The following is a 14342-nucleotide window of genomic DNA, read 5'->3' as shown; positions in this document are numbered from 1 at the left end:
TTTTCCTCAAACTTTCACTGATGTGTTCTACTAATATTGTTGCATTTTCTCAATCCTTATGTTTATGAAGGTGAACTTGTCCTTTAAGCGGTGAAGTATGTGCTGGAGAAAATTGGTTATGATCAGCATAAGTGGTTTATCTGTGTTGACCTGAAGTTAAACTTTTTGTTGGGACAACAGAGTGGCTTCTCCAAGTACCCATGTTTTCTGTGCATGTGGGATAGTAGGGACCGTGCTCAGCATTACACGAAGAAGGACTGGCCTGTTGTACGAGAGGAATTGGTGCCTTGCAAAGGAAGGAATGTCATCAACGACCCTCTGGTGGACCGAGACAGAATACTCTTCCCACCGCTGCACATCAAGCTCGGCTTAATCAAGCAGTTCACCAAGGCTCTGGACAAGAATGGTGACTGCTTCACTTACTTATGCCAGGCTTTTCCAGGATTGTCCATGGAGAAAAAGAAAGCTGGCATCTTTAATGGTCCTCAGATCCATCAGCTCAGAGATCCAGAGTTCGAAAACTCAATGAATGAAGTGGAACTGGAACCTTGGAAAGCAGTTGTTCTGGTAGTGAAGAACTTTCTTGGCAACATTAAAGCCAATATCTACGCAGAACTTGTCAACAACATGCTGACTGCTTTCAGAAACCTTGGCTGCAACAAGAGCATCAAGATGCACTACCTATTTTCACATATGGACCGGTTTCCTGAGAACCTGGGTTCAATGAGTGACGAGCAGGGAGAGAGATTCCATCAGGACATGAAAGAGATGGAAACCAGGTATCAGGGTCGCTGGGACGCAGTCATGATGGCTGACTATTGTTGGACTCTGAAGAGAGACCTCCCTGATGCTGAGCATTCCAGGAGTTCGAAGAAACGGAAGTTCAAGCCCTGAAGTTTGAACAATGGTGAAGCAACATGCAATTTACGCGTACTTACCTTTATCAATGCCCACCATTCAGCTTACAGTATATTGATTTTTTAAGATCAGGTAATCAATATATGTTGTTGGAAAAACATTTTTTTTTCTGTAAAAAATATATTTAGGGTGATACATGTGACAAAAATCAGCTGATAATACCACAAAAATGTAATCGATTTTGTCACAAGATCTATTTTTTTTCCAAATCAACTTAACCTGTTGGCCACTTGAACCGAGTCATGGTCCCTGTACAAAGTCTACGGGAATTACAGAATTGAGTATTCAAAGGGTTATCACAAAAACTTTACCTGATGGAGAGAAACGGATGCCATTTCCTGATTCAGCACTACAAAAATACCCTACTGAATCAGTTGTAGAAATCAAGACAACATTCAAAAAGTTCAAAATTGTTGCCCAGTGTTATATGTTTTTCTCATCATGTGGTTTGAAACGAAAGAGTCAATGCGATATACTATAGCCACAATCCAGTCTCTCACAACCGGAAAATAGCATACAAAATGATGCACAGGACAGAGTTGATCGGTGAGAATATTGGATGCGCGAGTTTAACTTCAGAACTGTTTAAACCCACGAGCGCAGCGAGAGGGTTTCTAATATTGTTCCAAAGTTAAACGAGAGCATCCATTTCTCACCGATCCACGAAATAGGCCTGTATGTACATCATTTATGTTATAAAATGGGCCCGTAAATTCATGAAATAAAACCATTTTCCATATCATGCGTCCGGTACACCAACAACACATACAAGACTTGAGCCATGCGTTCGGATTTTACCGGACGCATGGCCACACATTCTGATTTTACCGGACGCATGATGGCTCATACTGGATGTGTTGTGTAGTGAAAATCAGTGTATGACAATGGTATTAACCAATTAGATTGCAGAGATTCTAAAGCCCATTTTATAAAATCTTATATACCTGATATATAGATTGCTCTTATCTGATTGGTTAAAAGTAGAGTCATGAAAATAGCTGTGCCCCATTTTTTATCAAAATGACGTCACGATTTTTTGTGCCCGGGGCATAGAATCAACCACACAGGGAGGTGGGAAGTATCTCTTCCCACATGCAGTCCCTGAATCAACTGTGCCCTGTAAGTAGGTTTGGAGACAGTCGCAACCCCGTACACACATAGATCACTCATAATGTATACGCACCAATGATACGACAGCCGCGCTGTCGATCAGCGTTGATTACGAGAGCTGTAAAAGAGACTAGAATCTATATTTTCGGTATCTATATTTCGGAATCTATATTTTCGGTATATAAAACAAATAATGACAGCTTGATATTCGGGGCACAGTTAAAATTATGGGCCCAAGGTGATGTGAAATCAATGGGCCCAAGGTGATGTGAAAACCATAACTATGCCCGAAGAGAAGCGGAGGGCATAGTTATGGTGTTCACATCACCATGGGCCCATAATTTTAACAGTGCCCCTCGTAGCAGTCATTATTATTTTTAATAAAACGGGTTCAAGAATGTAGTCAATTGGAAGCGCTGAAATGAGTCACTTGTGCGTGCATTAATTTCTTAGTAAATGCACGGCCTGACGTACGTCACAATGTTTACACTCAGTGCGCACTCAATCAGTTGTTACAAGTGCGTCACGCGCTACTATACGCGCTGTCAATCCTGTAAACAACTTCTAGCTCGGGCTGCCACAACAGCCGGCGGCCTTTCTTGTGCATAACACGTGGCGTACGTATACTCTTCCATACGTACGTACAGTACTTATGTGCGGGATTTCCGAGTGCGACGTGCGTAAATGTTTGGGACGAACATCTTCGGACATCTTGACTTTTGAGCGAGTGTTACATGTAGCTGACTGGTATTGACCCACAAAGGTACGTGAATAATGCTGTTAGTTTTCGACCCATTTTATAAAACAAATGATGCACAGGATTATTTCGTGGCGTTACCCTTACAAAAAATAACCATGAAATTTACGGTATTACCATGGTAAAACCTCAATTGCCATAGTAAAACCATGGTATCGATGGTATTACTACGAGTACCACAGAAAAACCATGGTGATGCATGGTGATACCACAGAAAAACCATGGTAAAACCTCAATTGCCATAGTAAAACCATGGTATCAATGGTATTGCTACGAGTACCACAGAAAACCCATGGTGATGCACGGTGATACCACAGAAAAACCATGGTAAACTATCAATACCATGACACGACCATGGTACTGATACGTATACTATAGAATAACTGTGAAGTCTATGGTATTTCCATGGTTTTACCATAGGCGACAAAAAATAACCATGGTGATAGTATGTTATAATTTTTATACCATTGCACTACCATGGTATTACTACCAGTACCATGGAAAAACCATGCCATCTACTGTATTTGCCTGGTATAACTATACAGGTACAATAAAATAACTATGGTGATGCCGGGTTATGGCCATCATACCATGGCATCACCACGGTATTACCACTTGTACCATAAAATAACCATGGTATATAAGGAATTTCCCCAGTATCGCTGCACTAATTAACCATGGATATACCATGTAATAACCATCATACCATGGCACGGTTCTGGCACTACTAGGCCTACTTGTACCATAGAATAACCACGGAGATACCATATGATAACCATCATACCATGTACTACAACCACAGGGTCTTTAATCGTACCGCAGCATATATAACTATAGTCTTTTTGTCATCTTCTGTATTTCTAAGGGTACACAAAAATAGCCATGGTGATACCATGGTTCAACAACAACATATCAATTATGATATTCTTATAGCTGAAAGGGACTGTACAGTAGGTACTGGTTGAGATGAGGATTCAGATTTACAACTTATTTTTTTCTGTTAGATGATAGATGGCTGAAATGGCTGAAATGGCTGAGATTACCAACCCCCCCCCAAAAAAAAAAAAAAAAAAAAAATCAAAATGAAATTGACAGGCCCCATCTTTCATTAGGAGCTCTTTGTTTTAATTTGTTTTTAGATATCTCAGTCATTTCTCAGCCTGTTTTCATTAAATAAACGTTTGAGTCCTCTTCTGCTCTTTATCATTTCAAAGAGTGGTTTCTAAATATCTCGCAAAATGTTACAAGCTGAATCCTCATCTCATCCAGTACTGTATACTCCTTTTAAATGTCAAATAATGACGAAAAAAGGTACATTCTCTACTGGCATCACAAGGAAAAAATGGTCCCATTATAGCTATCCGTTTGACCCAACTTGTTCAAATAGTTGCAAACTGGAAGTAGGCCGATACTCGTTCACATTACCATGGTGTGAATTACCATACAATTAAAGATGAAAATTAATACCAACTCACGCCATTCCAGCTGACACTAAATTGAATGAGCTGGCACACTCTGAAAAAAAAACCCAATCAATTCCAGCTGAATATTATGGCCTGGCTCTAAATCATTGATTATGAAGTTTTATTTGTACCAACTGGAAAACATGTCGTTCAACTGGCAGACTCACTAGTTGACTCCACTTAGACAAGTTGACTCCAAACTAACATTTCATTCCAACTGACAGACTGAAACAAATGAAATAAACTAGGCAATTGTCTACCAATTAGAATTCATTGACATAACCTACAGATTCACCACTGGATTCCAATTGCAAGAAACGGAATAAAGTGTCATACTGAAATATCAACTACCCGATTCCTGTATAGATAAAATAATTGTATTGAACTTGACTAGACACAACTGGCAGATTTACCAGTTGATTCCACTTGAAAGCGATGGAATGGACTGGTACACTGAGAAAACATAGATGACTCCAGTTTGAACAAATGGATCAAACTGTGATGAGTGAGTTACATGTGTGTAATAACAACATACCTAATAGTAGTAGCATAGTGGTACTGGTGATAATAATGATGATGATAATAATAATAATAATAATAATAATAATAATAATAATAATGATAATAATAATAATAATAATAATAATAATAATAATAATAAGGTCTTATCCAGGAGAGCCTCTCCAGTGTTGTCGCTGCTCTATACCACAGGGCCCTGCCATACCACTAACAGTTGAACTGTTCTAATGAAAATGACAGATTAAAAAAATTAGATCTATTGTGTAAACTGGAACATTAAAGCCTATTGGTTGATTCCAGTAGGAAGAAATAGACCAAAGTATGCCCTTAGACAAAGTGGGATCAACTGGACACAACAAGCAGATTTTTCAGTTGATGATCCACTTGAAAGAAATTGTATGAAATGGCATACAACAACCAGTTGATTACAGTAGAAACAATGAGTGCACATTCGAGTTCGACACCCACAAATCATACAGCCAACAAATCAAACAACCCATGAATTTGACACCTAGCGAACAAGGCCCACATGACTGAGACACTAGGTAAATAAGGCCCACGACACTGTTACAATAAGCCCCATGATGCAATGTCGAGCTTGTGGGCCGTATGACTTGTGGGATGACCCCGAAAAAATTGGACCAATTTGGTGCAGGTTGAATAGACTGGACACAGCTGGCAGATTTACCAGTAAGAACTGGCATACTTAAACATCAACTCCATGATTCCAGCAGATTCAACTTTTTTTGAACCAGGCTCTTGTATACCTGTTGCAAATGACTTGACACAACTGATAGATTTATTCAACTTCAAAGCAATGCAGATTTAACCTACATGCACTTTGATAAAGTTTAGGCTGTAACAGTTAGTAGAACCCAGCCGGGTAATGTATCAAACTGGCATGACTGGGGAAGTTCATACCAGTTCATCAAATCTGGCAGTTTTACCAATTGATTCCACTTTTTAAACGATTATAAACGTACCAATACATTCCAGTCAAAACTATTGGACCATTATGAGTATATTAATTCTTGCAACGAATGGGAAAAATCAAAATATATATCAACCGATTCTAAAGGTAAACCCCTTAAACTCTAAGGGACGTGGCAGGAGAGGGAAGGGCGGAATCCACCCTCGATGTTTCGAGTCTGCGATGGAAGAGACCCTGTCATGAGACATTTTCCTGACTTTTTTTCAAGTTCAACTTCAAATTCATTGTTGTTTTTTCCACAGCAAAATAATCTATTTGGTGAACATAAATCTCGCTTTCTTCAATGAAAGTAGAATGCATGTAATTTGTACAGAGAAAGCAATAATTGAAAACTTAAAGTAGGGGTACAATGCAGTGGTTGCTGAGGTAACAAAAGTGAAATAAATGAAATATGCATTGTGTGAAAAAAGCAGGGACCCACTAAAAAGACAAGGCTTGTGAAGTACGGTCCCTTCTCCGAGTGAAAAAAAAAATCGACGCAAAGATTGATTGAAAACAGCAACAAAGAAACTTTAAAAATCTGACTATTCTTTATTGGAGCAGATCCAGGAATTCCGTAAATGGGGTGGGGGTGGGGATGGGGGAGGGATCTGTCATGGTGCCACTTCCGCAATTAAAGGGGGCAGACACGCCCATTTTCATTTTGTTTTCTTTTTATTTATTTATTTTTATCTTATCAAAAATTAAAGAAGGGGGCCCCCTGGAGCTATCACTGCTGTAACATTAATCACTGCGATTGATTGATCTTATGCTAATTATGGTATAAAAGTGGTCAATGAGAATCTCATAAGAAAACAAAGGAAACAATAAAAAAACAAAGAAATACATTTGAAACTCAAAAAAAAATCATATACATAATAAATTGGCTTTTGGAAGTCCTTTAATGTCTGATGCATGGTCTTTAAACATGTAAAAACAGACTTACAAATGATTAAGAAATAGACTCTTAATGCTTTTAATTAGGCTAAAATAAGATGATGGGCCTAATTTGCACAAATAATTAATTGATGAATTAAAATTAGAAATTGACAATAAAAAAAAATATTATAAGATATATAACACATAATTTTGTAGATTACAATGTGGTTGTAACTTGGGCCAAATTTCGCTACGATCGTAATACTAATGGTCGAGATCTTGTGGAGGGGGGGGGGGGGAGGCGAAATTCCCTCCCAAAATGCAATTTTTAGCATTTATAGCCAAATAAGCCTGGCCCGTTAAAGATAAGCAAAGTTTTGGAACTAATTCACATTGTGTGTTATCTCATACAAATTCCAAGTACGACCCAAAATATTATACCGGTATGTTCATGTAATAAATGTACTACAGCCTGTATTTAGTATATGTGTGAATGTGTGTATAAGTGTGTGTATGTGTGTATGTGTGTACTTGTGTGTGTGTGGGGGGGGGGGGTGTGGGTGAGTGCAAACACCCGGTTAGTACTAATATATCCATGGTACCAAGAACTGACTTCTTCCCATGCAGTTTAAACCTCATTAACCCAACTGGAAACTGTAACACAAGTTGATTCAAGTTGCACGAACCATGTTTTGACTTGGTTTCTGTATCGCTCATGAATATTCATGAGAGAGCATCTAACATGCAAAAGGTGAGAAAATAGAATAAAAGACATAAAAACCCAAAGTATATATTCTGGGTTTAAACTTTGAAGTATGTTGGGAAATTTCTCTTTTGTTACCAACTATTTTAACTTGTGTTATAACAATGCATATTCATATTTTGATAGGACTAATATTATGCATGACATGTAGTTAGTAACCATGCCTTAAACCTTTTCAGATATCAGCCCATATATAAAGAACTGATACACCAGCAATGTATCTAGGAATAGGATGTATACTCTAGGTATACAGATAGGTAGACCTGTATAGATTAGGATGTAAGTCTTGTACAATAGTGTAGAAACAGGTGTATGTGATTCGAGGCCAGGTTATGTAGGTAACATACTAGCACTGCATGCTGTAAATACACGACCATTACTGTTATTTTTCTTTTCAAATTGTAAATACCATGGTAATACCATGGTAATACCAGGGTAATACCAGGGTAATACCATGGTAATACCATGGTAAAATCACCTCAGAAATACCATGGTATTGTACCATGGTACCGGTACCATGGTATTTGGTAAGCACAGTAATACCATGGTAATATACCATGGTACATGGTAAGAGCAGTAATACCATGGTATTTTGCCATGGTAATACCATGGTAATGTACCATGGTTTTACCAGGGCAAAATTACCAGGTTTCCATGGTTCATTACCATACCATGGTATTACCATGGTAAAACCATGGTTCTTTTTTGTAAGGGTAGTGAAGGTGCGGCGCACCTTCACTAACACACTCTATCCTGTGCATCGTTTGTATAGTGTACTATACTTTCCTCTGAAACGCTGCACATGGCAGAGCTGTTGCGCAGTAATTACGCTGACATTGATATCTGGGGGTGTTTGAACGTTTGTCAGCGCTGACTAACGTTGGCAGAGACTCCAACCCCAAGCACCTTCTGATCTGGAGATTCTCCCGCCCGAAACCCCTAGCAAACGGGAGACTCCAACAGAGATGCCAAGTTCAAAAAAACCTTTATAAGTGAGATTTTTATGACTCGGCGTCTAGGCGCTCGCGCACATGCGCACGCGAACGAGGGGGGGGGGGGGGGTGTCCCCCTCCCTTGGTAGGGAGCTTTTTTAAATTATTAGTATACAAATGATGCACAGGATAGAGTGCGTTAGTGGAGATGTAGCGCACTCGAGGGTATTTACAATTGTGAAACATGCAAGAGGCGAAGCCGAGCTCTATAGTGCATGTTGCACTACATTGTAAATACCCGAGACGCACTAACGCACTCTATCCTGTGCATCATTTGTTTTATAAAATGGGTCGAAAACTAACAGCATTTTTCACGTACCTTTGTGGGCCCAAACATTTACGCACGTCGCACTCGGAAATCCCGCACATATAAGTACTGTACGTATAAGAGTACGCCACACATGTTATGCACACAAGAAAGGCTGGCCGGCCGGCAGCCCGAACTAGAAGTTGTTTACAGGATTGACAGCGCGTATAGTAGCGCGCGACGCACTTGTAACAACTGATTGAGTGCGCGCTGCTAGTGTAAACATTGTGACGTCAGGCCGTGTATGTTAGTGAGAAATTAATGCAGGCACACGTGACTCATTTCAGCGCTTCCAATTGGCTAAATTCTTGAACCCATTTTATAACTTTTAATAATGCGATCTGGTGCATACTTAAGTGACTGTTTTTTACTGATTTTGAAAGACAAAAGGGAAATATACCTTCAATTGCAACTATCACTTTAATCCTTTGAGCTATGCTCCTTATTTTTGGCCCAAATTGCAGACTTCACCAGATGCGTGAGAAAAATGGGTGCCCACTCGTGAGATCGTGAGACAGACCCTAAATGCTTGAGTCTGTTGTGTATATAGGCCTATGGTGTATATGTGGTGGGAAAATATAACGCATAATTTATCATGGAAAATGTTTTCCTGAAATTCTTCTTCCAGATCTTCCTATAAGTACATCACTCTCAAAGAGTATTGTCGTACTGACACCATTTTATACGAACAATATTTTTTTTTATATCATTATCTACGGCTAGATGAACGTGTTTTTCGTCGAATATAAGACTTGGAAAAAGTTTAAATCTATGCCTATTTATACTGTTTAAAGGACAAGTTCACCTTCATAAACATAAGGATTGAGAGAATGTAGCAATATTAGTAGAACGCATCATTGAAAGTTTGAGGAAAATCAGACAATCCGTTCAAAAGTTATGAATTTTTGAAGTTTTTGTGCAGTACCCGCTGGATGAGAAGACTACTGCAGTGTATGAACAACTTAGATGTCACATGCGTACAACAATATAAGGAAAATATAAAGAGAATTTCACAAAATTCCATCTTTTGAAAAAAGTACATATTCCCCTGAATCATTACCGACAAATGTTATGGGTAATATTATTCCCCCTGCCTTTAGAAAGAGGCAAGTCAAGTGCTCTTTTATTATGCGAAAAAAGTGAAAATATGTTGAATTTTCTTTTACATTTTCTTTATACTGTTGTACGCATATGACTCACAAGCTGTAGTAGTCTCCTCATCCAGCGGTTCCAACACAAAAATGTAAAAAAATTCATAACTTTTGCATCGATTGTCCAATTTTCCTCAAACTTTCACTGATGTGTTCTACTAATATTGTTGCATGTTCTCGATCCTTATGTTTATGAAGGTGAACTTGTCCTTTAAAGATGGAAAACGTGATCGGTCGATCCTATAATAGCCGATGATATTTGCCTGGAAACTATATTTCTCTATCACTATCTTGCCAAAGTTATGCCAAAGAGGGAAGTATATTCCATGTGAATTCTAAAGATCTGATAGAGACTTTAAACTCATTTCGCTTCAAAATGTAGGGCCTATCAAGATTATCAGTGGTTTTCACCACAGAAAAGAGTTCTGTGGTTTTCACTACCATCCACTAGTTCTCAGCCAATAGGCCTAGAGAGGGACGGACTTTACTTGTCAGGGCTGACAACTTTCCTGAAACGGTGCTGACAAGAAGACTCTTTCATTACTGCTGGGTGGACAACAATAACTTGCTCTCAATAAGTAGTTTCCATAATAATAATAGGAGAGCGCTCTTTTTCTATATCGTGCCAATACATGTATTCGTATAAAACGTAACGTTAACATAACACAACAACAACAACAACAGCACTGCTACCAAAAAACGCTCATTGCATGCGATGCGTTGAACCAGTTGACCTTTCACCTTTTCGAGAGAAGCCGGCCGGCCATTTTCCGTCGAGTATTGGACATTCGTGTATTCTTCTTTCTCCTGTACCCTAGTCCATTTAAATCATCATGAATAGGCTTCTTGTGAGTATTACTATTACTGCGTTTGTGTTGCTAAAATATGAGTCAATGTTCTATGTTTAATCTCTGGTAAATGGGTGTATTTGTTTCTCCCTAGACCTACTCCAAGATGTACATTTGTAAGCGAGTGTGTCGTGCACTGCGCTGCGTGTGGTGCCGCAGGTAGCGAGAGTCGTAGTCCGACGTGTCGAATTTCCTGTCAAGTTATGTTGCGAGAAACAGATTGCCAAATCAAATCGCCTAATCCGGTAATCGATTCTAATTAGGCCTAAATACCAACTTTTATTATAGATGTCTACCTGGTTTCCTTATCTAGATTATGATAGGCAACATTAGGTACCAAGATGACGTTGGATTGCAGTGATCATGATGATGAAAGTATTAAATGAATTTGGTCTGTCGGGTAGGAATCTAGGAATTAAAATTTTAATAGGATTAAATTTTAATCATTAATTATAGGATTAACAATAACACTACAGTTAGGAAGCTGACTGAGATGGCCGATGGCATCTGTCTCTTCACGGTGCCGTCACGGTGGGCTTCTTAATATCTGATGACTGATGTTGTACGTTGGGACATGTATGAGTATGGTCACCCCTCCGTTTCAACAAGGCAGGGCTGGGCTGACCGTACTGTCCCAACCTCAACATCAACATCAACCGGTGCCTTATTTATACTTATACTGAAAGGTCCTGCACTGTAACACCGTTAGATCTATCACATCCAGATCCAGATCAGATAAGATTGAAGCCCACCATGAAGAGACAGATATATTTACCATCAAAATACTAAAAGTAGGTCAGTCCGGGAAATCTGCTCATGAGGGGGGCTCAATCTCACAAGGCACTCGCCCCAGCTCTGAGCACCTCTGGGGTACTCAATGCACTAGAGGCTCCCCGCAGTGCTCATGAGGCCTCCTCTTTACTTCTCATCCATCTCACATCTGATATTTAAATGGTCGCAAGTTCAAACTTCGAACTGTGATTTTTTTGTTACACACACATGTCCACTCTCCATGATGAGAAGAATCTAGATTTAGTCTATTTGTTTTGAAAAAAAATTGAGTTTCATTAATCAAAAGTTTTAATCGCAAAGCAGTGATGCATTGGAGAGCTTTATTGAAAGTTTTCTCAAGAATTTTCAATGGTTACCCCCTATCGTATTTGTGGTAACAACATAAAGTTAATGTAGTGAACTCACAAATGGCGAACTTTCACTGTGCGAGGGCAGCATTCAGAGCTTTTATTCACAATCGAAGACAGGCGTGTATTTCGGCGACAGTTGGGCTGGGATGCGGCGCGGAGCCGTTGGTCACGGAAGGGTTAACCGCACCATACTGATGGATGCATTTGATATAATTGAATATGAAAATACTAGCGATTTCACTTGCATTGCTATCTTAAATGTGTTCTGGATATTATTAGAGCTACATTTGTACTATTACTTTCGAGTGATGATAAATACATTCTATTGCATAGTATTGGAAATATTTTTAGAGTCCTGCTATCACTTCTCAGCTGAGTATGAAAAAGGATATCCGTGTTAAATTGTGAAAGAATGAAGCATCACCAGATACATTGTATGTTGTTTAGATTTGACTATCAAGGACGATTGAGTGATGTACTGCAGCTTGAGGAGCTCCAGTAAGCCATATTGCATGTTCATACATGAAATAATCAGTGATGTAATGCTATCCACCCATTGCTTGAATGTTTCCCATTGAAATTGATTGTGCAAAAACTTCATTGAAATTATATTTCAGTATTTTCAGGTATCTTGTGTAATGCACACAATAGTAAATGTATGAACATAATGTTCTTTTAAATTTGTAGGCTGTCAGAAGTCTTGTTCCTCAAACAAGGAACACAATATCTACGTCGGCCAGACTACAAGTTGAGAACAAAGTGAAGCAAAATCAAAGCAAATTTCAGGTAAGTGCATGGCATTTTTTCAACTTCATGCCGTGCTACATTTATTGCATTTTTTCAACATAATGGCACATCACAATACCCCATAACAATCTAAAAACCTGGATCAGTCATCATGCTTGCAAATTGAACTATGTATGCAGTGATAAGCTGTGAGTGTAATGAATAATTTTAATATGACAACATCTTTATGGTAATTTCCTGATGCTCTTACCAGGGAATAATTTTCCTTCTTGAAATTGAGTAGCACTTTTAGTCAATGGATGTACATTTTGAACAAAATGGTGTACAAGTCTATGTAATGAAATTGCTCTGCCAATGATATTTTGTATAGCACTCATACCAAAATGCATAGCAAATTGCTATGCGATACCAGGAAATTATTTCCTGCTTTTTTTTTAGTAATACTATGCCATATTTTAATTACTTTGCAACAAAGGAAATAAATGGCTTACCGGTATCTGATAATACCTGATATCAGTTTTGACAGTATTGATTGAAACTCAAGTATATGTTCAAGTGCATAACCACGTATACAAATTAATAAGGACATCTATCATGCCTAAACACTACATGCTGAATATATAGCAGCAAATTTTGTGGGTAGAACGTGCTGTGATGATGTCTCTTTATACAGTCTTAATGATAGCTGGTACATGTGTAAGACCTTGTCATGACGATGTTGCCTGGTCTCTACTTAGATAGTTATCCTAATCTTGACTTTGAGATAAGAATTTTAGTTGATGTAGGTTTTCAAAGGAAAACACAATATTTTAAAATGTGAAAATGAAATGGAAAGGATACATCAATTATAAAATACATAGTAGTATTTCTAAAGGGTGTTTTATTTGTCATACATATTTTTACCTGTTGAATCAGCCTGATTTTCATGACTGTTTTCAAAGATACAGTATCTGCATATTCAGGGTAACATTTATGTTTCTCCTTATAATTACATCAAAGTGTCCAATATGTGTGGACCATGATTTTTAGGGATGTAATTTTTCCCTCAACTGCACTCTCAGTCTAAATTTCAGTTTTCTGCTTCTCCATCCTCTCTTTCTCTTAAAATCTACTCCAGACACCTGATGGTAAACCAGTCCACCTGAAAGGAGGCTTTGGTGACTGGATGATGTACACCTTCGCAATGGGCCTCACAGCGGTTGGAACACTCTGGTCCTGTGGCTCCCTCATTAAGATGTCATTTCCCAAGAAATAGATAGCCTCCAGTTCTGTGACATTAGGTCTCAGCAATTCGTGCTCTCCTTGTGACTTGGGTGTCATCTCCACGTGATTTCATGTGTGCTGGGTGGCATCATTCACACTGTTCCAATACAACATAATGTCACTGTGCACATAATCTCTGTTTCTCCGCATTTCCATTTTTAAAGTGGAGCAAAAACATTGCCAGATGTTATGGCAACAACAAACTTCGCTCAAGACCAACATACATGTAATCTCATTCTGAATTGTCCAAAATGGCAAAAGTGCTGTTGATTATTAGACCAGTGACATCAGAATTCAGTTTCACCTAAGCCAACAGAAGAAGGGAGCAGTTATTCTTTCTTGTTCTTGCTTTTACAAGAAACAAATAATATTGCATACATAAGTTATGAAAATGAAATTGTACAGATACTGTCTTATCAAAAATATGTAATATCTTGAGTAAATCCCGAGTGTGAAAGTAAAACAATGTGGGTGTCACATTGACTTTACATGCTCAAATGTTTGTTCAGTTTT

The 14342-nt window shown here is 38.5% G+C and overlaps 1 protein-coding gene across 1 annotated transcript; it reads left to right on the top strand.

Moving 5' to 3' along the window:
* The first annotated feature begins 10565 nt into the window (after positions 1 to 10565).
* LOC139721500 (cytochrome c oxidase subunit 7A2, mitochondrial-like) lies at positions 10566 to 14291 on the top strand. Its single transcript, XM_071632814.1, has 3 exons — positions 10566 to 10677; positions 12507 to 12605; positions 13684 to 14291. The coding sequence occupies exons 1-3, from the start codon at positions 10663 to 10665 to the stop codon at positions 13819 to 13821; spliced, it is 252 nt and encodes an 83-aa protein (XP_071488915.1). The 5' UTR covers positions 10566 to 10662; the 3' UTR covers positions 13822 to 14291.
* Positions 14292 to 14342: the final 51 nt, after the last annotated feature.

This window comes from Diadema antillarum, unplaced genomic scaffold, assembly GCF_040938485.1.
Source record: "Diadema antillarum isolate AM-2024a unplaced genomic scaffold, OU_Dant_1.0 scf00000145, whole genome shotgun sequence".
NCBI classification, from domain to species: Eukaryota; Metazoa; Echinodermata; class Echinoidea; order Diadematoida; family Diadematidae; genus Diadema; species Diadema antillarum.
Note: the sequence above shows the minus strand (reverse complement) of the source record. Positions and strands in the feature narration are given on the sequence as shown.

What these genes read in the sequence shown, in the direction of transcription:
- LOC139721500 (XM_071632814.1), top strand. An exon ending in AAAATCAAAGCAAATTTCAG is followed by an intron (nt 12,606 to 13,683) that starts GTAAGTGCATGG and finishes AATCTACTCCAG; the next exon opens with ACACCTGATGGTAAACCAGT.